Source organism: Ursus americanus, chromosome 32 (assembly GCF_024610735.1).
Source record: "Ursus americanus isolate L20-20 chromosome 32, mUrsAme1.1.p, whole genome shotgun sequence".
In the NCBI taxonomy this organism is placed as follows: Eukaryota; Metazoa; Chordata; class Mammalia; order Carnivora; family Ursidae; genus Ursus; species Ursus americanus.
This window is the reverse complement of record NC_142158.1, coordinates 14,713,749-14,740,690: the sequence shown is the minus strand read 5'-3', so window position 1 is coordinate 14,740,690 and position 26,942 is coordinate 14,713,749. Positions and strand designations below refer to the sequence as shown.

Below are 26,942 nucleotides of genomic sequence, written 5' to 3'. Positions count from 1 at the left end.
CCCCCCACCCTCCCACCTCCCCTCTGGGAAGCATCAATTTGCTCTCTAGAGTTACGAGTCTGTTTTTTGGTTTGTCTCTCTCTCTCTCTGTGTTTTTGTTTTTGTTTTTCAGAGTCATATTCCATTAAATAAGCCGTGGGAACTTCTGTGGGGCAGCCTGGTGGATTAGACTGACCATGAAGTGGGGGTCACACAAACCTAGAAATTAAGTCATTTTACCTTCTGGAGTCTCAGTTTCTGCACCTGCAAATTGAAGGTAATAATATCTACCTCCCTCAGAGGATTTCCTTTTTTTTTTTAAGTATTTATTTATTTGAGAGAGAGAGAGAGAGAGAGAGAGAGAGAAAGCACACGTGAGTGGGGAAAGGGGCGGAGAGAATCCCAAGCAGACTCTCTGCTGAGCTCCGAGCCTGCCCGGAGACTCGGAGACTCGATGCCAGGACCCTGAGGTCATGACCTGTCCCACCACCTGCACCACCCAGGCGCCCCTCCCTCAGAGGATTTCTGTGAGGCTGAAATGACTCAGTTCATAAAGCATCAATGTGAAGTCTTTCTGCTTTCTCCTGGAGAAAGCATTTGTTCTAGAGAATTTCTTCTTTGAGAAAATGTACATTATTGACATCAACAAAACTGCCAATGTTGGGGCCGTCTAGAATGTGGAACTATCCCCATTTACAGAATTAACACAGGACATTGATGCTAACTAAAGATCCATGCCTTGTTACCGGATTCTGCTCTTCCCTACATTTCATGACCAAATGCAAAGGTTGCCCCCGTGAGATTCTGAAATCTAGGGTCTAGTGTGGGAGTGGTGTATTAAGGGAATACTTTCCCACAGTTTTTACCCTGTGATATCTACCAAAAACAATCATTTGTCTTGCACTTGTGAAAGATGTGGATTGAAAATACATATACACACACATATACATATATACATATAAAAACAAAGGTCTCTCAGCCAGAGGTGTCTGGCCAAGGGACACCAAGTGCCTGGGCCTTGCGCACAGCCACTGCCAGCATGGCACAGCCACAGAACAGCTGGAAAGTTCAGCAGTGAGCACGAAGCATAACAAGGAAAGAGGCTGCTGTTACGGGAGACAGTTTGGGAACAAGCTAAAAGCACTCCACGCACTTTGGAAAAAGCCTGAGCTGTTTCTAACTGCGCTCTGCATTCGGCTGTGCTGGGCCCTATGACCTTCAGAACAAGTCAAGGTCTCCACTCCCAGGACCCACATTTTGTCAGTAGTGACCTATCATTGTAAGTCAGTTCCTTCCCAGTCCTGCCGTGTCCTTGATTTCATTTCCCCTCCTGTCCTAACCTTCCGTTTTATGGCTTCAGAGCAGAAAACAAGGAGAGTCTTAGACCCCATCCGTCGCCTCGCTTTTGCCTGATTCATGAGCCTGGAGACGCTGGAGTCTCACAGAGCAGGACTGAGCCCCGGGAGGTGGCAAGAGCACTTACGAACAGCTGTGCACAGCTCGGCATTTGAATGGAAAATTCTACCAGAGTGACATTACCTTCCGTAAAAGTTGTTAGGATTTTTCACCAAGGCTCAAAGGCGGTTAGTTGGGATTGCAGAGATTTATAGGAATTTGAAGCTCGCTTCAGTCCTAATAAGGAGAAAACTACAGACACACATTTATGAAACCTCTGAGGTAAAACAAAAAAAAAAAACAAAAAAAACCCCAACTGGTTGTGAAACCCTGTGAGAGGCTGCCCTGAATTTGTCAAGCTCAGTAACCCAAGAATTAGCACTGGGAGCAGGAAACTGAGGTGCACTGAAACGACCTCCCTCCTCAGGGTCCAGGAGTCCGAACGCAGCGAGCACGGACCAATGCATAGCCCCCAAAACGGAGACCACAGCCATGGGGCACCTCTTGAGAAATGGAAGGAAGAAAAAGGAAAAGCTGCAGAAACACCAGTGAAGACTCCAGCACAAACCCTTCCTTATAAAGAAGAGGGAGGATAAGGATGAAGGCTAAGACACCCCACAGGGTTTTATCAGAAAGGAGGGAATTGGAACCATTTGCTTAAAAATCTTTTAAAAAGAGGAGGAATTGTGGTTTGCATAAACCCAGAGAAAAAGGGTCCTATCACAGGAACTGTGTCTTGTTTACATGGGCTGCTTTATTTATTTTTAAAAGATTTTCTTTAAAGCTTATTTACTTAAGCAATCTCTACAACCAACGTGGGGCTCGAACTTGCGACCCGGAGGTCAAGAGTCGAGGGCTCCTCCGACTGAGCCAGCCAGGCGCCCTATTTTATTTATTTTTTTAAAATAAGTCTTAGCCAATTTTTTAAAATAAGTCTTAGCCAACTGCTTAGAGAATTCAGGAGGCAGAAACCTTAACATTTTGGGCCATGCAGTGTGTTCTTAATTCAGCATTGGACAATTTCATCTCTCAATCCACTTCATCTTCAAACCAAATTTAATCATCTTGACTCTGCCACTTATGAACTGGGTGTCCTAGGGCAAGTACCCCCAAATTCTCCATACCTCGGTTTCCTCATCTCTAACATAGGATTGCAATATAACTGAGATGCAAGGAAACAAGGTCCAAAAGGCAGTTCATCTTCTCGGAAGAAGATAGACCAAAGGCCAGCAAGTACATGAAAAGATGTTCGACATCGCTGTTCATTAGAGAAATGCAAATCTAAATCAAGCTATAATTTTACAGCCACTACAATGGTATAAATAAAACAGCAGGAAGTAACAAGCATTGGTGAGGACGTGGAGTAATTGGAACCCTCACAGACTGCTGGTGGGAATTACAATGTTGCACCTGCTTTGAAAACCAGCTGGGCAGGTCTTCAGAATGTTGAATATGGAGTTACCGCATGGACCAGCAATTTCACTCTTGGGATCTACCCAGGAGAAAAGATAACATGTGTCTGTACAAAGACTTGCTCAGGAATGTTCACAGTTGGCACTATTCATAACGGCCAAAAAGGGGAAATAACCCAAATGTCTATCAGTGGATCAATAAACAAGAGTGGTATATCCATCTGATGGAAGAGGTCAGCCATATAAAGCATGCTGATTCATGCTACACCATGAATAAACTGCAGGAATATCACACAGAGCAAAAGAAGCCAAACATGAAAAATATATATGTAATTTGATTTATATATAATGTCCAGAAAAGGCATATCCATACAGACAGGAAAGTAAGGTTTGGGGGTGGAAATAGAAAGTGGTGGGGCGCCTGGGTAGCTCAGTCGTTAAGCGTCAGCCTTCGGCTCAGGGCCTGATCCCAGGGTCCTGGGATCAAGCCCCGCATCTGGCTCCCTGCTCTGATGGGAGCCTGTTTCTTCCTCTCCCACTCCCCCTGCTTGTGTTCCCTCTCTCGCTGGCTGTCTCTCTCTCTGTCAAATAAATAAATAAATAAAATCTTAAAAAAGAAAAAAGTGGCTATAAAGGACGGGTGATTTCTCTTGGAAGTGATAAAAATATTCTAAATTAGGGGCCCCTGGGTGGCTCAGTTGGTTAAGTGTCTGCCTTTGGCTTAGGTCATGATCTCAGGGTGCTAGAATCGAGCCCGGAATCGGGCTCCCTGCTCAGCGGGAAGCCTGCTTCTCCCTCTGCCTGCAGCTCCCCCTACTTGTGTTCTCTCTCTCTCTGTCTCTCTGTCTCTCTCTCTCCTTCTGTCAAATAAATAAATAATCTTTAAAAAAATATTCTAAATTAGATGGGGGTCATGGTTGCACAACTCTGTAAACATACAAAAATCATTGTACGTTCAAAATGGGTGAATTTGGTGTTTTATGGGGTGTGAACAAGACACCTGAATCACGTACCTCACTTTTGTGGTATGTAAATTGTACCTCAACGAAGCTGTTAAGTTGGGGGAGAGGTAACTTGTCCAGTGCCTGACATTGTAAGGACTCACGCCTTCTGGAAAGGCTTCACAGTACCTAAATGTGGGGCTGAAAAAGCAGCTGGTAATTCTGTCAGGTTATTATATGCTGTCAGTGACTTAGACAGTAGGAAACTTCTGGATTGGCATGAAAGCAACATCCTATTTATTTTATACTAACAACGTCAGGTGAATCCAATTCAACCTGACACCAAACTCTGTGTGGGTTGAGGCTGGCAAAGACGTAGAGCTCTCTAGACTTTCCAGAGCTGCATTCCATCAGGTCCTGTAGAGGCTTAAGTGACAAAAACCTAATGAGAAGATAAGGGCTATAAAGTCAGGTAAAAACACCTAACCAGGGCACAGAGGGCACGGGGGACTCTGCCTGGGGCTATGGCTTGTCAAAGGTTTCACAGCAGACAGTACGATTCAGCTGGGCCCTCCAAGATAGTTAGGATTTCTCTAGACAAAGAAGGGCTCCAGGGGGGAAACTGGCAGAAAGGCCAAGAGGTCTGTTTGGGGCCTAGCAATTATACACGGAATTCAAGTGGTAGTCAAATAAACCACTTACCTGTGTTTTCTGGATTTTATTTATTTGTTTATTTGTTTGTAGACTCCATGCCCAGCCTAGGGCCCAATGTGGGGCTTGAACTCACAACCCTGAGATCAAGAGCTGCACCGAGATGAAGAGTTGGACGCTTAACTGACTCAAACACCCAGGCACCCCCTGGATATTTTAAAACAAAGCCTCTCAAGGCCAACATGACTCTGGCAAATTCCCTTAATTGTTGATGTCACTTTTCTAGACCCGAACCAAAATGTACAACTTCGATTTTCAAAATGCATCAAGGGTAATTTATGCTGACCTCAGCACTCAGATGACTAATAACTCCCACAGGCTGACGGCACTTCCAAGAGCATTTCTGAATGGATGCAGCTTAGGCGTTTCCTTTGGGGAAGTAGGTGGGAAGTGGGGGGACAGGTCCTGCCCTGTGGACTGCTTCAAAGCTGAACCAGAGTTGAAAAGAAAATAAACTTTCTGCAAAGCTTAAGAGGCATTTTCCTCATTTGCAGAAAATACTGTACAAACACCATAGGTCTCCTCTCTCTCACTCACTTGGTCCTCATTCAACGCTATATGGGAACCCCACAGAAGGGTGAGGCTAGGCAAGTGTCTCAGTCCTGGCGCCAGTCATTCAGTTCACATTCTCATATTTGGGGTGCATGTGGTGGGTGGAAGACCAGGATCCACACAGTAAGTTAAGATGCATGGAGGAGTCATAATCCAACTAGGAGTGAAGTGGATGGTGAGGGTGCCTGCTTCTGTGGGAGAGGAAAGGAGCAGTCTTCTCTGAGGAAGTGACATTTCAGCTGGATCTTAACAAGTGGCTAGAATGGGCAATGAGAATAAAGAACATTCCAGAACAAGGGGACAGCACCAGCAAGGGTGGAGAGACTATTTGTCTTTGGACCAATCTAGAGCGACAGAGGCTTGGCAGAGTGAGAGGATTTCAACGAGTCACAGACCATTTCTAATAAGAGGAAAAAGAAACCATCTACTTAGGCTCTACACATGAGACATGGCCACGAAAAGCTACAGCTGGGGGTAACTTCGTGGGCCCCATACCTGATTTCTTTTTCCTTTCTTTTTTTTTTTTTAAGATTTTATTTATTTATTAGACAGAGAGAGAGAGACAGCAAACGAGAGAGGCAACACAAGCAGGGGGAGCGGGAGAGGAAGAAGCAGGCTCCCAGAGGAGGAGCCTGATGTGGGGCTCGATCCCAGAACGCCGGGATCACACCCTGAGCCGAAGGCAGATGCTTAACAACTGAGCCACCCAGGCGCCCCCCCATACCTGATTTCTATCCCTGCACCTTCAAAACCAAATGTTTATGGGTTTTTCTGGTCACACATGGAAGTTTTAGAATAGTAACACTAAAACCTCAAAAATCAACATCTAATAAGTTAGTCTGTTCCCCTCTTTTTGGACATTGAGTTCCTACAACGTGCCAGATCCTTCCAACAGGCCCACAAGGAGATATTTTATCATCAAAATAAGATGAAGAATCGGTCTCAGAGAAATTAGGCATCTTGCCCGAAGTTGTAAGTGTAGGTGGCAGAGCCAAGACGGTCTGCTTTTAAATCCCACCAGCAAACAGAAGCCACCCTCTGACTCCACAGAATAAACAGATCTTTAGATCATTTATTCAACACTCTCCACAGACCACTGAAGTCTAAAAGGCATTCTCATTGACCACTGACTCTAGTTCAGTTAGGCCTATCCCTTCCTTTTTCCTTCTCTTCAATCTATTTTTATCTTCCTCAGTATAAAATTAAGATGGGTCACCACAGGAGGAAATGTTATCTCTGAATATTAAGTACTAGTAATATCTTCATTAAATTAATTAAATCTTAATATTAATGTCTTGATTTAATTACTCTAGGGTCACGTCTCCAGTTATTCCTCAGAAATCCCGGAAGATGCTCTAATTAACAAAGCAAACTTGTTCGTATACGTCGTCACTGTGATGCAAACCATTTTGATAGTAATATTTGGGGATATGTAAAATGCATATAAATCAACTAAACTGCATCTTAGGGCAATTTCTGATTTGCAGAAACTATTAGTATTTTGAGTTTAAGAACTCAAAAAAGTGTCAAGATCTCTAGTCGTCCTTGGCCCTGCTGAGTCATCATAAGCAAGTAAGCCTAGTATTCCACAACTTAAACCACTGAACTTGCAGGTGACCTCAGTCCTACCAGGCTGTGACTGTCAAGATAATACAGGTCATCCTCTTGGGAGAAAAGAACTGGGAAAGAATAGTCTAACTTAGTGAGGAAGGATAAAGAGGAAAGGAAGGATAGAGTATGAGCCGCAGAATGCTCCAAGAGCAAATTCAGTGACCAGGGGAGGAGGGCAGACAAAAGTATAACACAGATAAGATCATTCACACGTTACAAACCACTTCCCTCTACCCTGCCCCCATTTCTTCTGGAAAAATAAAACTAATACTACTATTTCCGTGCTAATCTGTCTACATAAAGGTGAACTGTTTTATGCCATTTCTCACCTTCTCAAGACACCATATTTCCTTGAAAAGAACCCATGGGGGCCCCATTCACCAATTCCCTTTCCTGTAAGTTGAGAAAATTGGTATTTTCCACCAGACATAAAAAGATACTGTTCAAGCTAATATTAAGACGTACACTGACCCCCACCTCAAGTCTGCCCATACACCCAGTGGCTCTTGGAAGCTCTGTGAGCGTAATGTGTTTGAAGAACATAAATTCCCTCTGGGCATAGCAAGGTCCCAGCCAAATCACTGGGGCCCCAAGCATGAGTTCCCAGGACCATCGTGATTCAGATCTGTTCTTCCCTGACTCCTGTAGTTGCTTCTCTCAAGAGCTTGGCAACTCCGCACTGGATTGCTACAAAAATGGGAGTTAAAGAGATTAGCCAGTCACAGAGAATGGTAGAGTCACCCTAGCATGGACTCCACAGCAGCAGGTCTCCCCTATCAAGGGCACAGGGGTGCATGTATGACACAGAAAACCATTGGGGCTGGTCCGTAAGCTGGCTGCAGGGGGAAAGAAAAATGAGAAGCAGGGAGTTTGCCTTTCAGTCCACTGATCTCCAGCTTTCTTCCTCTCTCTGTCCCTTCCCCTCAGGCACCTTGGCGTTCCTTTCTCCTCCCCTCTCCAACAAAACCTGTTGTTGCTCGGGTTTCTTTTTTCACTCGTTCAGATTTTAATATGAATTTCAAATAAACTCCCACGTAATCATATTCCAAATAGTCCTTTGTAGCAAGTGAGGCAGAAATCATTGGTCAGTTTTTAAGTCTTTAAATCCAAGGAACACTCGACGAATGTAACACCCACTGGGAGTCCCTAAACCAGGCAGAGCCATGCAAACCAGACGCACACAAGAGGAGAAACTCAGAAGGAAAGTGGGAGGCCAAGAACTTGCACCTCGGGCCTACAAATGGATCTTTTCCCTAATTGGAAATGCCCAGCTGAGTCAGAAGATTAAGAGGCTGCCATCTTGTTGCAGACTAGATGAAGGAAAAGAGGTGGGGAGGAGAGAGCTTAGAGAAAAGTGGGGGAAAGATGGAGGCAGAGAGAGGAAGCAGGGAGGGCAGGAAGCCCTAATTACAAACAGCTAGTCGAGTTTATTGGGCAACCTCTTTATTCGTTTTAATTTTTATTTATTTGGGGAGGGGGAAATCTCTGTAAGACCATAAGTGGGGGCACCTGGGTGGCTCAGTTGGTTAAGCGTCTGCCTTCAGCTCAGGTCATGATCTCAGGGTCCTGGGATGGAGCCCTTCTCCCTCTCTCTCTGCCCCTTCCCGTGCTTGTGCGTGCATGCTCTCTCTCTCTCTCTCAAATAAATAAATAAAATCTTAACATAAAAAAGAAGACCATAGGTGAACTCCTTTTCTGTGGCCCTTCTGTCCTCATGAGCACCTTCACCTGTGTGGGCTCTGCACAAATTCTTACCTTCTGAGGCTTCCAGGGGACCTGCCACTTCGTAAGGCACTTATTATGGATGGGGGGGGGTCATGTTTTGTTTTGTGCTTTAACCCACAGCTGACTGGAACAACTTGAGACCTAAATGAAGGGCAGCCATGTACAGAGCAGGCAGTGGCACCCTGTGAAGGGATGTAAGGTGAGCACAGGGACTCACCCTGCAGTTCCTACATGACCCAAAGCAAGACTCTCTGCGCAACCTGGAAGGGGACGCCGGGAGGGGCTGTGGTCAACAGAACAGCACAGAATCTGGCAGTGGAGCAGGAAGACACAGAGACCACGAGCCGTGGGCAGTGGACAGCACCAGCAAGTGAAGCTCTGAAGCCAGGGTAAGAATTTCAGAAAAGGAAAACGAAGCAGGCAAAGGCAAAGCAGCAGAGGTGTCGACGCTGACACACAAGCGTGGCTGACTCCTCGATGCTGCTGGGATGGCATCGCTGTTGTCTGACCATTGTACCCAGAGCGAGGAGGACGCCTGTGACATGTACAACAGCCACATGAACAAATGAAATGATATTTGGGGTATACCGGGTTAAATACAATATATTATTTAAACTAATTTCCCCTCTTTGTTTTTATTTTTTGTATATTTAAAAAAGTTTTTATTTAAATTCAATTAGCCAACATATAGTACTTCATTAGTTTCAGATGTAGTGTTCAATAATTTATCAGTTGCATATAACACCCAGTTTGTTTTTCTTTCTTTTAATGTGGCTATTAGAAAATGTAAAATTACGTATATGGCTCACATTATATTTCTACCGGGTGGTGCTGTTCTAGCTCCCCAGGAGGCCCTTTTGTCAGTGAGATTTTTGTCCTGGCCTATTACTTTGTTGAGAATCCTAATAAACCCCCAGTCACTGCATTCAACTAGAACAATCTTAAAGAGTCCAAAACAACCAACCAGCCAATTTCCTACATCAACTAGAAATGTCCTCAAAACAGAATTGACTCCGATATCCACATAACAGGAGGGATAGTTAAACAAGACAGACACTTAGGTTTCAGTTCCATTCCCTCCTCATGACCAAGCTCTCTCCTCAGGCTCACCCAGGTCCTGCATGAGCCAGCTGCACCAGTGAGGGGATATCAGCTTCCAGAAAGGATCCTTCAGGGGCACTTGGGTGGCTCAGTCTGTTAAGCATCTGCCTTCAGCTCAGGTCATAATCCCAGGGTCCTAGGATCGAGCCCTGCGTTGGGTTCCTTGCTCAGCAGGGATGTCTTCTTCTCCCTTTCCCTCTGCTGCCACTCCCCCTGCTTGTGCTCCCTCTCTCTCTCTCTCTCTCTCTCTCTCTCTCTGTGTCAAACAAATAATCTTAAAAGAAAAAAGGAAAGAAAGAAAAGGATCCTTCATACATGTAAGACAGAAACTACTTCAAGGGCTCACTCTTCTAAGTTTTGGAGGAGTACATTGGTTTTCCATTGCTTCACTGATCTGTAACTGCACTAGTGGTGTAAAAATCCATTTCCAATAGATAAACCAGGTTGAGAAGCTAGGGTGTTACCCTTAAGTTTCTGTTCAACAAACTGATTAGAATCATTCTTTAGAATCACAGACTCTCAGAGTGGAAGAGACTCATAGGTCATCTTGTCTAACACCTGATAAATGAGCTGCCTTTACTGCATTTCTCCTACTTTGTTTCTACATATCCGTTGGCTTTTTCACCACCCATTCTAATCCCAGAGTGACAGGTTTTTTAAATCTCCCACTACTGACCCTAGATTCTTCTTCCAAATGAGCAAGTCTTTTAATTATGTGGAGGCAGTGATCCTTCTTCAAATCTTTTTCAGATTGAGTAAAATTTTTGTTTGCCTTGGTCCTTTCTAGAAAAAAAAAATGGGATTTGATCTTTTATCCTTCTTGGCTGCTATCTTTGGAAACTACACTGTCAATATCCTTGCTTAAAGTATGGTGCTCATGCCTAAAACAGTCTACATCATGCTAGATCCAAGCAACATGTAAGTCAGAAGCAGGGTTATTCCTCCCTCATTCCATATAAACAACTATATGGTCATGACTCCCCCCCACTTTCTTGAGTCCTGATTTCTTTTATCACTACAACATTACCCCTTACAGCTTTTGGAAAACAGATTTAAAAAGGATTCTATGAGATATTACCTCACTCACACCTGTTAGAATGACTATTATCAAAAAGACAAGAAATATCAAGTCTTGGCGAGGATGTGGGAAAAAGGGAACCCTCTTACTGTTGGTGGGAATGTAAATTGGTATAGCCACTCTGGAAGACATTTTGGAGGTTCCTCAAAAAGTTAACAATAGAACTGCCCTATGATCCTGCAATCCTACTTATGGGTAATTATCTGAAAAAAACAAAAATACTAGATGAAAAAGATATGGCACCCCCTGTTCATTGCAGTGCTATTTACAATAGCCAAGACATGGAAACAACCTAAGTGCCCATAAGTGGATGAATGGATTAAGAAGATATATATACAATGGAATGTTACTGAGCATAAAAAAGAATGACATCTTGCCATTTGTGACATAAATGGACCTCGAAGACATTATGCTAAGTGAAATAAGTCAGACAAAGAATGACAAATACTGTATGATCTCACTTATATGTGGAATCTGGGGGAAAAAAACCCACTCACAATACAGAGAACAAATTGATGGTTTCCAGAGATGGGAGGTGGGGGGGTGGGAGGCAAATGGGTAAAGGTAGTCAAAAGGTACACACTTCCAGTTTTAAAATAAATAAGTCCTAGAGATGTAATGTACAACGTGGTGACTATAATATTGTATTATATTGTGGGGGCCAAGGGCAGCCCACCCCAAAAATGTGTCACTTTGGCATATTGACTATTTTGAATTAAAGTTACTTAGGAAAGAGCCAGTTACCAAAAGGATACAAAATACAGCTTTCAAGGGGTACATGCTCCCCAGTGTTTATAGCAGCATTATCAACAATAGCCAAACTATGGAGAGAGCCCAGATGTCCATCAATTGATGAATTTATATATATATATATGTAGAAATATTACTCAGCCATCAAAAAGAATGAAATCCTGCCACTTGCAACAATGTGGGTGGAGCTAGAGTATATTATGCTAAATGAAATAAGTCAGTCAGAGAAAGACAAATATCATATGATCTCACTCATTTGTAGAATTTAAGAAGGAAAACAGAGGAACATATGAGAAGGGGAAAAAAAGACCGAGAGAAACAAGCCATAAGAGACTCTTAATGATAGAGAACAAACTGAGGGTTGATGGAGGGAAGGTGGGTGGGGGATGGGGACTAAAGAGGGCACTTGTTGTAATGAGCACTGGTTGTTGTATGTAAGTGATGAATCACTGATATCCATTCCAGAAACCAATATTGCACTGTATGTTAACTAAGTAAAATTTAAATTAAGAAAAGAAAAGAAAGAGGCAGCTCAAGAGCAATATCCTGACCCTCCTCCCACCCTTTGTCTCCAGAAAGCAGGAAATAAATTTCCCATGTGAAAGCTACCTTCCCTGTATCGAGAAATAAAGGGCATCCTTCTCATCAGAGGTAGGAAATTCAGAGCTGAGAAGAATGTAGAAACAAACCTTGGTACTTTTACTAATTTATTACCCTAGCCCAAATCCTGTTTAGAATTTCTTACCAATTGAAGCTTCCAAACATAAATTTTCTTTGTCCTGTCAATTTCTCACAGATTTATGTCTCTTTGTCTGAAATATATGAAAGCTGGTTGCCACCATCATTTCTTTGGGTCTTACTTTCATTATTGGTTCTCTGTACACACGTAATTAAACTTTGGGTTTTTTCCCTCCTGTTAATTCGTCTCATGTCAGTTGAGTTCTTAGACCAGCCAGAAGAACATTGAAGAGAAGAGGTAAATTGTTTCCTCTCTGACAGTATATTTGAAAATTGCTAAAAAATCAGTTCTTAAAAGTTCTCATCACACATAAAAAATTTTTCGTCACAAGCAAAAGACAATTGCAATTCTACTTGATGATGGATGTTAACCAGATTTAGAGTGGTGATCATTTTGCAATATCTATAAATAGCAGGTCATGCCGTATGTACACTTGGAACTAATATAATGTGATATGTCAATTATATCTCACTTAAAAATAAACCTTAAAAATAAATAAGAGGTTGTTTACAAGTGGTTAAAAAAAAGCATTCTAAGTCCATGAAGTTTTGTGTAACGACATCTAAAACAAGCATCTGCAGTGGTTCACAACCCTGGCTGTCCCTGAGAATTACATGGAGACCAGACAAATATGTAAGGTGAGGTCCACCCCAGAAGTCAGGCCCTGTGGGAAATGGGGCCTGGCCTTAGGTATTTTTAAAAGCTCCAGGTGAATGTAGTATGCATCAAGGGTAGAACCACTAATCTCAAGAAACCATGAGTCTGATCCTCATAACGATTCAAGTTACTTTTCCCTTGAACTGTGAACCTGAAGAGTTATTCTGAACTGAACTAGCAGGACTGAGTCAGTTCACTATAAACAACTTGAGATCATTCATATCATTTAGAACTTGGGCCAAAGGAAAGGTGCAGTTAATTTAGTAACGACTGAGATCTATCTAACGGAACTAAAAGAACATCAGGTGTAGGCGATTTGGTTTATATCATTGGCACAATGGCTCATGGTTGGGTAGCTTGAGGACATCACGCAATCAGACTTAAGTTTCTTTGTCTATGAAATGAAGGCACGGGTCTACAAATCTTTAAGGGGCTCTAAATTTCTGATTCAATTCCAGGAGAGAGCCTGCAAATAAAAGTTTGAAAGTTGTACCCTGCTCCCATTTTGGAAGCATGTGAATTTAGCTATTAGGGCTTTGACAGGCGCAAAAGTATTATTAAAGTGTTGAAACTGCCATTCAAATTTACTTTATAATATTTATTTCTGATTGTAAATGACACCACACTTAAGGAGAATTGGGTTTAGTCTTTCATAGGCACCGTCCACTTTCCCTCAATCCTTTGCCCTGTCTCAAGGCTGCCGCACATATTTGAAGTGGGTCTGTGGGTCCAGAAAGGCAGTTTGGCGTATCAGCAAAATCAAGTCAGACGGTTGAGCTCTACCTCTGCCCTGCTAATTTCTATGCCTTAGTTTCCTCATTGGTAAAATGGACATGAGTCATATCATGAGTGATATCTGTGAGCAGAACCACTATAAAGTTCTTTTTAATTAACATTAAAACTGTAAAGATCTTTGAATTGTTAACCTTTTTTCTTCTTTTTACTATTTTTAAAAGCAGTTCATTCAGTATCGACCATGCAAAGTTTACCCATGAGAACAAAAGGTAAGAGACACACATACCTGGGATCCTATTGAGCGTGACCCAAAAATGTTCATCAGGGCTGTAAGTGTCCTTGGACCAAGAAAGCAAGTCAAGTGCATGCTGGTCTTGGAGGACAAAGTTGGCAAACTCCCTTGTGAGGGCCACATAAGCAGAGCCAAAGTAAACGGTCATGTTGTGAGGAGGTGGAGTTTTTAATTTTGTTGTTTTAAGCACGTAGGAATTTTTTTTGCTTAATAGCTCCCGGTGGACGTATTTCGTCCGTCCAATGGCATGAGCTGGGGGCAGCACCCCCGGGGTAATGTTTTTCCCTTTAAATCCTTTCAGATACTGAACTATCTCCTTGTTGGTTTTCAGGGGGAAGTCTTGCCCACACGTGTTGATGGCGTACTTCCACGGCACCTCGGATGCCGCGAGGTCTTTGATGCAGTTCAGGTCCGCCTGGAGCCTGGAGATCCCCCCATAGACAACTGGTTCCATCTTGGAAGCCAGAAAAGCATTTGGGAAGCAGCTCAGTAATTGCTCCACTGCATCTTTAAATTCAACGGTCGCCTTCTCATCCACGTGAACACAGTAGACATTTTGGGGCATGTAAATTGCCCTAAAGAGTCTCTCGAAAGTGCCAAAGTCTTTGTGGATGGTCACCGTGTATGCCAAAGGGAACCCCGCTTCTTCTTCCGATAGTGTTTCTGTTATATAGTGACTTTGAGCCAGGTACTCGTAACAGGTAGATTCACTGAGGGTAGTTTTCAAAGCATTCTCTCCTGGGTAAAAAACCTTCCCCTTAAAAATCTGATGACAGACTTCTGCTAACAGAGAAGCATTGGACAGAGATGCCTTCAGAAAATGCTTCTCCTCCCCTAACTCGTTATTGTAAACAAAGACAAAAATCAGGGCAGTGAGAAGAGACACGGTAAAAAGACAATGCTTCCAAGAGACCATCATTCAAGACCAGAAAGTGAGGGAAATGTCTCTCGAGAGCTGATCAGAGTGTAGATATATTTAACTTACATTTTCTCTAGAATCCATAAATCATCTTAGATGCAGTTCTGATCAGCTGCTCCTTGCGCTTCCAGTTGACCGTTCTGTCCTTCTGCTGTCTTCCTTCCCTTCTCATTCGCCGCTGTGTTTCACTCCCACCTTTCTTGGACACGTTTCTGAAGTAGCTCCTTTGGGTTTGCTCTGCTCGGGCTCCCGTTACCCTGCAACCTGTTACCACACAAAAACAAGCTGCCTCAGGGTGATCCTGATTCTGATGTGTCCGATCCCTCCGCCGTAAAATCAGCCAACGGTGAGATCACCATTCCGCAAGTCATCCCCCGAAGACTTCTGCCCTAGCCTCTTCTCCGGCCAAAGGTTGGCAACTGTGTCAGTTCCCCAACTTCCTGTTAATCATTGCGTTCAACTGACTGGCTTTGTTTGCTTAAGCAGCACTGCCAAGTTAAAAGCTTCAGTTCTAAGCATGTGAACACTGCCTGGAGAGATATTCTGTCAATAAATATTTAGTGCTTAAAAATTAATTGCTTAACCTGTCTTTTTCCACACATACTCACCCTCCTTCCTATATTGGCTGGGTATGCAATAAAGCAAGGCATATGACTGGCTGTGGAGCCAAATTCTTTCCAAGGCTTAATTTTCTCTGCTGTTAGGTGAGGTCCTTAAAAAGGCACATTTGCAAGCTTACCTCACCACCTAACTTATTACACCAAGTGACCGGGGCACTTGATAAATAAAGGCTAATTAAAAAACCAAAAAAAACAAAAAACAAAAAACAAACCCAAAGAGCTGTCCTTATCCCAAAATTGTGTAATGGCTAAAACTGAAGTTAGTGAAATGCCAGGTTGATTTCACCTTAGCCCAAATTGGGTATCTGCGGAGCAGCCTGAGGCCTGGAGAGGCAGGAGAGAGGAGCTGTCTCAGTCTGGGAAGTTCCAGAACTCAAGGAGAGAAGTTTTACAAATGTACAAACCCTTTCAAAGGGGTTTTCCCTATGTAAAAAATGAAAATAATTTTACCACCTTTGTAGGTCAGTCATGAGAATAAAACAAGATAATATGTGTAAGAGCTCATGGGCCTGGCCACCCACAAAAAGGGCTGAGAGACAGAGCGAACCAAAGCCCCTCCCCCATCATGTGTCAAGAAATGACAAAATCGCCACCACTCGTTTGAAGCTTTTTTACACTTTCCTTATTCTCTCGTCCGCGAGCTTGCGCCAGTTAGATGACACATCAAAGATAGCACAGATCAGTTTTACTTTATTTGGTAGTGAGCTGCCTGCGCGTGTGAATGCACGTGGGGCACACTCAGATGAGTGGTGCGTTAGCGCTGAGCTCACACGTCCCTCATCTCTTTCTAGCTCCCACCACTGTCTGCACAAGCAGCACAATCAAATACGTATTGATCGAGTGCTCTAGTTTTCATTTCCCTGTTTCCCTGATCACATTAGTGCGAGATCCCAAGTATGACGGACTTTTCGTCTTTATTTGTGTCTGTGGTTGTGGGTAGGTTGAACGTACCAGTTTTCCCGATGCATCTTAGTTATAAAGACAACAAAATAGTACAGAGCGTTTGTAAACACAGTGTTTTCATGTCTGGTAGTCTATTTACCTCTTGCCTGTAGACATACACGTTTCGATTTTCACCAAGAACACGGGAGTTGCAAGTGTGCCTCCTGAGTTGTGCAGTCAGTGTCATAGCTTCACATTTCCGTGGTGCTCCTCAGTCTCCATTGGGTATTGTCTTCACAATCATTACCTTAGAACACAAGACTGGAGTTATTATTTGGTTTTTTCCCGCGCCAGTTGATAGCTTTATGCATTGATGAGGGGATCTTTGGGAGCGCAGGAAATGAAGATAAGAATGGACCCAGGGAAATTCTCCAGAACTAGGTGAGTCAGTCTTACTTGTTTTTGTAACCGGCTTCTATAGCATGAGTCAGATGCACAGTCTTGTCTATGTGACCCGAAATAGAATTCAATCAACCCAAATACCTATTCACGTAACTATCTCTCATGTGTGTAACTAGACTTCTTTTGAATAAGTCATTTTTTCAATAGAGTAGTTGTACAAGAAGAATCTTTTCTGAAATGATGACTAAAATTTCTCTCATTTAAAAAAAAAATGTTACTATCCCTCTAAGTAGCCACTGACCACATCAAATGAAAGGGACCGGGGGTGATTAAATCAAGCCATCAGTACCTAACCACGCTTACCTGAACTCGTCAAACCTTTACAGCTTCTTCTCCTAATATATCCAGATAATGGCCTGTGTTTATTTTGGCTCTCACTTTCATTCTTAGCACGGTCCCATCCCTCCAGACATTTCATGCAGAAATGCATATCTAACAGTTGGCTGGCTCTTCTCTAAATCAACAGCTCCCTGAACTTATCGTTAGAGGGCGAAGAACATTTACTGTTTAGTATTTTGCTGCCGGGCAGTCCTTAATGGTACCTCCCTGAATGCTACAAGGCACTCTGATTTCGAGCTGTAGAAACATTCGCAATTACTTAAAATAGAGCCTTCAACAATGCTGAACATGTTTAATTTTATTTATTTATCTCTTTTAAAGATTTTATGTATTTATTGGATGGGGAAAGAGAGAGACAGAGAAAGTATAAGCAGGGGAAGTGGCAGAGGGGGAGGGAGGGGCAGGCTCCCCGCTGAGCAGGGACCCCCCCCCCAAAAGGACCCTGGGATCATGACTTAAGCTGAAGGCAGATGCTCAATGGGCTGAGTCACCGAGGTGCCCCTCAACATTGCTACACATATTTTAAAGAGTTAGTACCAATCCAGGTTTTTTTTCCCCCATCAACCTAGTTTATCTGATGCTTCGCTTCTTGGTGCTCGTGTAAGACACGTGGGAAATGCTCGTTCTGCTCCTCCTGGTTTTCCTGAGTCCCTAAGCAAGGCACCACTAATCATCCTCCTAAATCCTGAGCTCTGGGCTCTTGCATTTGTGTGAAATAATAGAAGGGGGTGGTAATGGAGGACCAGAAAGAACAGTGCGGTTCTTCATCCCAGCTGCAGCATTAGATCAAAATTAATGCCCTTAATCCTAAATTGGTGGCAAGGATCCGGTAGCATGGCATTCTGAAGAAACTGGAAACCAGTTCAGACTTGTGGCTTGGTCACCCAATAAATGCCAGGGTGTAAATTTTTGTCCCAGCGTTCAACATAGGCTTGCTTATTAGTATTTTTTTAAGTTTGTTGTTTATTTATTTATTTATTTATTTATTTATTTATTTATTTCATCATCTCTACACCCCATGGGGCTCAAACTCACAAACCTGAGATCAAGAGCCACATGCTCTTCCCGCTGAGCGAGACAGGAGCCCATTACTAACATACACTATAAATTCTCACCCCTAGACTTAAACTAATTTTTGTTCCACTAAGAAAACTGCACTTAGAGTTTAATCTCAACAACTGGTTGTAGAAAAGGAGCAGAAAGGCTTCACTTCTACAGACATGGATAAGCTGCCCGTGAACTTCATCTTACTTATTCTTGGGGCAACGGGATGCCCAGAACACTTTTGACATATTTCATCGTGACGTCGCCTCTGCGCTCAAGTTAGAAACACCAGGGAAGCCACATGGAAACTTGCTCAGAGTCTATGGAAGCCTGGTTGAAGTCGTGGGGAATGAGTGTCTTGGATTAAATTGATTTTACGTGCTCTTGACATTTAGCCTTTTTTCACTTTTCCAGCTCTTTCCCTGCCCTAGCTCTCCTCTCTTCCTCTTCCTTCTTCCTCTGTTTATTGATATATTTACTATTGTTAAATTCAGTACCCTGTCTTATCCTCATCAATGCTTTTTTATAACCACAGGAAGTAGCCTGAAGCAACAGGGCTTAAGATAGACGAGAAGAGCCCCGGACTGGGTGTCAGAAAGTCTCCAGTTGGACCAACGCCATTGTGGACAGCTTGGAACCCCTGAACAAGACACTGGATCTCACCCCTCACAGCTCCCTTTTGGGTAAATTTGAGGAAACACCCTTGCAGTTACTCCGGGGCTTCCAACCCCCAGTGGCTGCTTCCTTCTCTGCCAGGCCACGCACACCTCTGAGTCTCGGGTTTTCAATTCCAAAACCTAGGCTCCATCATCAACCTCCTGGTGGAAGTGGGAGGATTCTGGGAGGAATCCAGCACCCAGCTCAGGGCTGGCCGGAGACATCAGAGCCTGAGGGAAAGGTTTAGGAAAGGACAGAGTGCAGGGAACACATGGGGAAGATTGCAGGAGTTTAACACAGAGTAACTGGATGTAGGAGAGCATGGAAATGCATGGAAAAGCTGGTTCTTTTCAAGCAGTTGATTAAATAGCCCTGGGATAGACTGGTGATGGGTATTAAGGAGGGCACGTATTGCATGGTGCACTGGGTGTTATACGCAAGTAATGAATCATGGAACTTTACATCAAAAACTAGGGATGTACTGTATGGTGACTAACATAATATAATAAAAAAATATTATTATAAAAAAAATAAAAAATAAATAGCCCTGGGACAACACAGAGCTGAGGAAAGGGCTGAGAGATGAATAGCATCCCTGCAGCAGCGTTAAGTCAAGTCTGTGGCACCGAATCACTTTCCAGCTCATTTGCATGTGAAGAGATAACTGGTCACCCTCACTTTAAATGCCGAGGGTTAATGGAGTCTGAGCCCACGGACCTCAGGTGCTTGGACAATCTAACCTCTCCCGGCTCAGAAAATCCTCAGGCTTGAGATTTGGCTGGATTTTCGAGATTGGGTGTCAGGCAAGAAAGAACAGGGGTCCAATCCGGGTGCCAATTTGGCTTTTTTACCTTTCAAGATTTCTATTCTTTCCCTTTTCCACTCTACTCCTCTAGAAGTCCTTGATTTTGATTTGGAAGTTTTAGGAACTTAAGGCCGCTGCTGCCACAAGTGTTCCTACTATAGCGGTGACCTTGAGGTTCTGATCCCTTGAGAATAACATGACGAAAGAACAGAGCCTCCCTTCTTCCGATTGCAACATGCTGTTCAATCAGAACAGAGTGCAAAGCAGGGGTCCCCTAATCGGTAGGGTCCCCTAATCGGTAGGGTCCCCAGGTGCTGGAATTGCAATGTCCCCATTTTTTCTTCTCAAAGCCCACAGTCTACAAGAAATTCTTGGATGCCTACTCCCTATTTGGCCAATCCACCACTGGATGGTGAAGAAAAAAACCAAAAAGCCTTCTTTACAAGAGGTGACTACCAAAGGCCCTGCAGAGGGCAAGATGGAGTCACTCATGTCAGGTAGTGACATAATCAGGAAAGCAGCCAAGGACATTGCTGCTGAGACCAGATATCACCCAACACGACACAGACTGACAGGACTAAGGATTGTGAATCGGTAAGGCCACATGAACCTAGAAGAACCTGGAGATAATAAACAATAGACTCAGAAGAGGCCTGCAAAGTCCCAAGACTGATTAAAGTCTTAAAAAGGGGAGGACTCTTGCAGCAAATTGTCAAATTCTCCACACGTTTGACCGCATTTGAAAGGCAGCGGCCACCGAAGGCTCTGCCTGGTTGATCGCTGAACATGACAGAGATCCTCCACGGCTTGAACATAACAAGCAGCAGTCACCGAGAGCTCACCGCGAGCTCGTGGGTTGACTTCGCCTTTGGTTCATTACTTCTTACTCCTTATTGTGTCTTCCTTCCTCAACTGTATTGGGCATTGTTCTGGGTGCCACGGATGAAGCCAAGTTAAATGCACGGTGAAATGCCGTTGAATTTGGAATCCTGAACCTGCTTTACAACTGTGTTTACCTTGCTCTGTGCTTGCATAAAGCCGACCTTGTGGAACCATATACAACCATGACCTGCCTTCAGAGCGGGCTTGCGACAGGCCCAGATTGAAAACATAGGAAAACAGAAAAGTGGCTCTGCGTTTGACAAAACCTGACTTTAAGTAGTCGATTTGTCTTTAGCTCTGGGAGCTGGATTTTCATAGAAATCACTTACAAACCTACCTCATTGATTTTCTAGTTGGTCCAGTTTTCCCTGTTCTCCACTGGAGTTCATGCCTCACAGGAATGTTGTGGGGACTCATGAAATAGAACTATGTTTTAACCACCACACAGTGCCAAGTACTTTGTTAAATTCTGAAAGCATTTTCCCTTGCCTGAAGGAAACTGAGGAACATAATGTCAACCATTAAATTCAAAATGAACATTGTTTTTTAATAACCACTGAAAAGTTAAATATGTATGGATACTAATGATTTAACAAGGCAAATGAAAAAAATCACAGTCCCCAGTAAGTACATGGCATAAGGAGACCCCCCCCACTACCCTGAGCTATTCTTTGAAAAGCCTTTAGAAATGGAAATCCCGTGTACCACTATTGAATGATTCATCACTCATTTCAACAGTCATTTTTTGGTGTGCTTATTTATGCCAGGCACTGTGCTAGGTTCTAGAAACAGAAAACATAAAGGCAGCCCACATGAGCTTAATCCTACTGGATTGTATACTGCTCGGGATTAAGGGGGTGTAATGAATGTTGTACACCTCTCCCTCCAATCTTCTTTCTCCTCTCTCTCTCTCTCTCCCTCTCATTCCCAGGAAGATAAAGTTGCCCAGATGCATCCTACAGCAAATACCTCCTTCTCTTTAAGGCAAAGGCACGTTAACCAAATTAACCTTAATGTTTAGAAGTGAGATAACAAAAGTTGGAATGCCCAAAGCTCTGTTTGCCTTTAGTCCCACCCCCAAAGGGCTAGCCTGGGAGCCTAAGAAGCCTCTGTGCCTGGAGTCTTGATGTCTCAAGTTACTGTTATCCAGTTACTACCAGTTTATCCCTTCCCTACAGAATCCAGAAGGGCTTTGAATCTAATGCTTCCAACCCCGGAGAGGTTCGAAGCAGTTACACAGGGCAACTGTTGTGCTTGACATTACTGGATCTCCCATTAGGAAGCTCTAATGTAGGATGCATAAGAATTATTCTCTGGTATTTTTCAGAGACTCCCTGCCATTTTCCCCACTCAAAGGTTGCTTTCGTCAGAGAAGGGCTTTTTGGATTCTCTTCACAGATTATTGGTGCTTGTGGTTCACCCTTAAACTTAGTTCCAGATGGGAAATCCTATAGCCCCAGATCCAGAGTGAGTTATAACGGAGTTAGATCTGTGTTCCTCACACAGATTGGCCCACTAAGGAAGGGAAATCACAAGGTGGCAACAGGATTTAGTAGAAAATGCCCTAGGTTGGGAGTTAGGAGGCTGGATTCTATCGTCCATAATGCAAGTTACATACCTTGAGCGAGTTTCTTCACCATGAGTCTCAGGCCAGGCAAAAAGGCCCATGTGCTCTTTACATACCCTTCCAGGAATGAATTATGATTCATGTTCCAGGGAACAAGCTAGGTGCTCTTATACTTTTACCCAGCTTCCTCTCTTCCCAAAAAGGGCTCGAAGCAACTTATAAAATCCAATGGGTTTTCAAAAACAAAATTTCAGTTAAGTGTCTGCCTTCAGCTCAGATCATGATCTCAAGGTTGTGGAATCGAGCCCGTGTTGGGCTCCCTGCTCAGCAGGGTGTCTGCTTTTCTATCTCCCTCTGCCTGCAGCTCCCCCCCTCCCACCCCGCACCACTCGTGCTCTTTCTCTCTCTGTCAAATAAATAAATAAAATCTTAAACACACACACACATACACAAAATTTGCAGTAGAGTCAAGAAATGCCAAAGGAAAAGCAAGTCAGCAATTCTTTAAATAACTTTTTTCCTGAAGTGACTAAAAGAAGCTCAACTGTTGTAATAGCGTTTTCTTTCGAGTGTTGGGATTCTGAGAAATTCCTGTTTTTATATACTTGTTCCTGTTTTTCGTGTTTATGGTCATGGATTACTTTTCTAATTGGAAAAGAAAAGTTGTAACAGCTTCGGCTGGTTATCTGTCCCCTCATCCTCGGAAGAGCTGCATGTGTCTGACATAGATTGACAATTCAACTTCCTCATTAACCTTTAACTTCCTCAATTTCTTCACAGCCTGGCATTCTATACCACTTGCAAAAGTCTGCAAATATAGACCCTACTCCACAGGACTCTTGCTCGAGAAGTAAATAGAATGCTTTATGAGATTCTACGTCTTCTTACTAACAAAAGAATAAAATCATCAGATAACTATTTGTGTATACATGGGTGTTTTTCAGACCCTTCCAGCGCTGGAAGGTGGAGGGGGTAGGGGGAGATGAAGCAGCTGTTCTGAAGGTTAAGGACTGGGTCCTCTCATTTTGAAAGAGCCAGTCAAGCCAAATGATCTCAGCCAAAGCTGATTTTCCATTCTTTGGCCATGACCTAATTACTTCCCTGTACCGCTTAGCCGATCCTGCCCATTCAAATTACTTTGGGACTTCCCTGCTCTTTAGGGGTTCCATTCTCTTCTCTAAATACCCTTATCCTTCCTTCTCCTGACCCACCTTACCTGCTCTTCTCCATAATTAACAAGAGAACATTTAAATTCCACGCCCACCGTGGAGAAAACTTGGCAACCCACAACAACACAGAGAAAGAGCTAGTAGACGTTAAAAAAAAAAAAAAGATTCACCTTCACTGATTGCAAATAAAAACAACAGTGTAGCTCTTTTTCTCTTTAATTCAAATAGCTTTTAAAAAGAAACCTCTAAGAATATCCACTGGGAGCAGCGGTGTGATGACATAAGCCCTCTTGTACACTGGTGGTCTGATCGAAAATTAGAGCATATTTCGGAAGGCAATGAAGGGGTTCCGAGCATGCAGGGTATGCCACCCGAAGTCTGCCACTCTGACGTAAGGATGATTGTGAGCTGAAGGGATTCGGAAGAAGCACACACAGGAAACCCTGCCCTTCCCCTGTCTAGCAGGAACGGCAGGATGATTCTTCATGCTTGGTCTTCATCAAATGGTCATGAAGTGATAGGATGATTCTTAATCACTGAGACAACTCTAGACCCTTATGGACAAGGCACCAGAGGAATCTAGATCATACACCCTACTAACTAGCTCTTATCTTATCTTTCCTTTACTACAATTTACCACCCCTAAGGAGCCTAAACTCCTTTGCCTTTGCCTTGTTCCTTCTCTACAAACGTATCGTTCTTTGTTAAGATGCTGTGTAAACCCCAAGTTTCAACCATTCCTTTGAGTTACTCACTGCTGAGTCTCTCCCGTGCGAATGTGCTGCATGTGGTCATAAACTGTTTTTCTCTTGACAACCTGTGTTTTGTCAGTGTAATTTCTAGAACCCTTGGAGAAGAACCTAAGCGGGTAAACTCAAGGTTTTCTCTTTCCTTACCTACTATCTTGCAATATGTATCAAGAACTTAAAATGTTCCTAAATCTCCATTTCTTTTTCTTTTTTTTAAGATTTTATTCATTTTTATTCGAGAGCGAGAGAGCACAAGCATGGGGAGGGGCAGCAGGAGGGGGAGAAACAAACTCCCTGCTGAGCAGGGAGCCCAGTGCTGGGCTGGATCTCAGGACCCTGAGATCAGGACCTGAGCGGAGATCAAGAGTCAGCCGCTTAACTGACTGAGCCACCCCGGCGCCCCTCACTTTCTTTTTTTAATGGGTGTTATGACGTTTTTACTGAAGTAGAGTTGACACACGGTGTTGACGTTAGCTTCAGGCACGTGACATAGTGACTCCACTATCTTTCAATTAATGAAGTTTTCATTCCGAAGGCAGTAACATTAAAATGTGACAAAGCTTTATGTGAAAAGGTGTTACTTACTTTCGATGTCCTTCAACATCGATTATAATAACATTTTCCACAGTAGGAAAATGGAAATCAATGCTCAACGACTGGCAAATTATGCTGCATCCATAGCGAAAAAGAAAGCAGTTACGTCGTATTTCCCAGAAGACAGGGCAATCATTCTCTTATATCATTAGAAGAAAGTAGCAGGATACAAAATTATATAAATCAATATGACCTAACTACAGGGGTCCCGGGGTGGCTCAGTAGCTTAAGAGTCTGACTCTTGATCTCAGCTCTGGTCTTGATCTTAGGGTCATGAGTTCAAGCTCCGCACTGGGCTCCATGCTGGGCATGGAGCCCACTTAAAAAAAAAATGTATATATATAACCTAACTACATAAAGCAATACATGGAGAAGGAGATTAGTAACACAAATATTTTCACAGTAATTACTTCTCAATTTTTACGATGTATAATTTTTGTTTTCTTACAATTTCTATCTATTTAGCAATTTTACTTTACTCTTCTCTTCATTTCCCAGATTTTCTACAATAGGACTGTATTTTAGAATAAGAAAAAAGTGGTTTTTTTTAATTTTCTGCCCACCAATAACTAGTATAGGGTTTTCAAATTTTACATGAAGGGTGAGTTCCTGAAGACTCAGGCACACCTGGGGCACAGAGCTGACCATGGATGGTGGGATTTCTAGCCACCAAGTTAAGTGAGGCTGCCACACGGCCAAGCCTAAACACAGTCTATACTTCATTTGGCTGACAGTGCTGAATTCTTGAAATTCTTGATAACTTTAAAAAAAATTAATTTGGACAGATTTACATTATTTCAAATTGTTCTTATAGGGATCTTATTGACATTTTTTAGATCTCGAACTTCCCAAACTGATACAATTCAAATTTGCCCAAAATGAGACCATACCAAATTATCCATGTCGAAGATAATTAAATTCCTAAACAGCACACTATAATTGCTTTAAAAAGTTTCATGTGTCCTATCAAAGATTTGTGACATAACATGCAGTAAAAATTTAATAAGTATATTCTATAAGCAAACAGTGTATTATTGATATGTAAGAAGTGTAATAATTTATTTTATATGAATTCCATTGAAATAGACACATAAAAGAGTCTACAGGATGCCCATAAAGATTGGAAACAGGTGAATATACATAACGCTATCAAGCACATTTTCAAAGGGTAAAATACACACACACACACACACACACACACACACACACACACACACACACACTGCTTCCAGACTTTACGTAGAATGGAAATCAAGTTTCACATACCTGGAAGGCTATTGAGTGTCCCCCAGAAATGTTCATCAGGAAAGTAGGGGGTCCTTCAATCACTCAAGTAAATCAATAGCCCTCTGGTCTTGAAGAACAACATTAGCAAATTCTCTTGTGAGGAACACATTGGCAGAGCCAAAGCAAATGTCAGATTATGTTTTTCTCATCCAAGTCTGCAGTATAAAGTAAAACAAACAGCATCCCTGCTCTAAGTGCATGTATTTGGTCCATCTGATAATATAAGGAGGAAGGAGCACCCCTAGACTTATAGTTTTCCCTTAAAATGCTTTCAGATACTAAAGTTCCTCACTGGTTTTCAGGCAAAATCTCACCCACGGGTATGGCTGGTGTATTTCCATGGAAATTCAGAAGCTACAAGTACCACCAGGCTGTTTAGGTCAAAACCAAAGCCTGGAAATGTCTGTGTAAACCACAGGCTCCCTCTTAGAAGTCAGAAAGGCATTTGCAAAGCAGATCTAATGGCCTTCCCACTGCATCTTTGAAAGCAGGGATGACTTTCTCATCCACATGAACATAGTAGAAAATTTGAGGTGTGCAAATGGTCTTGAAGAGACTTGCAAATGTATCCAAATCTTTGTGGATGACCGTGACACATACCAAAGAGAACTCAGCTTCATCTTCAGACAGAGGTTTCATTAGGTATTGATTTTGGAGCCAGTATTGTTGCCAAGTTATAGTTCTCAGTGGTGTTGATGGGATTCAGGGCAGCTTGCCCCAAAAATGCCTGTTTGGCAGATTGATTATTTTGAATTAAAATTACTTAAGAAAAAGCTGGTGCGAGAAGGAGGCACTGACCCTCCTAGGTTTTCCTGGAAGCGAGAAATACATCTCTTATGTGAAAGGTACCCTCCCTGTACTTACTAGGAGAAAGAGAGACATCCTTATCACCAGAGATAGGGAGTTTAGGGCCAAGAAGGCAGCATAAGCAAACCTTGTTACTTTTTCACGAATCTATTACCCCAGCCCAAACTTGTTCGCCTTTTCGATTCTTTGCAAACTTATTGTTTCTTTGTCTAAAAGGTATAAAAGCTGCCTGCTTGGGTCACTTCTTTGAGTCTCATATTCTATGAGCTCCCCTACATATGAAATTAAATTTGTTTTTCTCCTGTTAATCTGTCTTATGTCAACTTAATGATTAGACCTGCCAAAGAACCTAGAAGGGAAGAAGGGAAACGTTTTCCTCCCCTACAGTGTCACTGGTATATTTTCATCCCAGTGGATTTTCTTTCCTTTCATGTCATAGATTTCTGCAAATACAGGAGTTTGAGATTTTCCTCACTTGCAG

At 42.8% G+C, this 26,942-nt stretch overlaps 1 protein-coding gene and 1 pseudogene across 1 annotated transcript in view; both read right to left on the bottom strand.

Annotated features, from left to right (window-relative positions):
- Window positions 1-15,063, bottom strand: part of LOC123801609 (N-acetyllactosaminide beta-1,6-N-acetylglucosaminyl-transferase) — a 79,689-nt gene extending 64,626 nt beyond the window's left edge. The window contains exon 1 of the mRNA XM_087857979.1: window positions 13,673-15,063. Coding sequence (XP_087714105.1) covers window positions 13,673-14,597 — 925 coding nt within the window. The 5' untranslated portion in view covers window positions 14,598-15,063. The remainder of the gene's footprint in view (window positions 1-13,672) is intronic.
- A 10,562-nt stretch (window positions 15,064-25,625) lies between these two features.
- On the bottom strand, window positions 25,626-26,350 carry LOC148107319 (N-acetyllactosaminide beta-1,6-N-acetylglucosaminyl-transferase pseudogene; annotated as a pseudogene).
- Window positions 26,351-26,942: the final 592 nt, after the last annotated feature.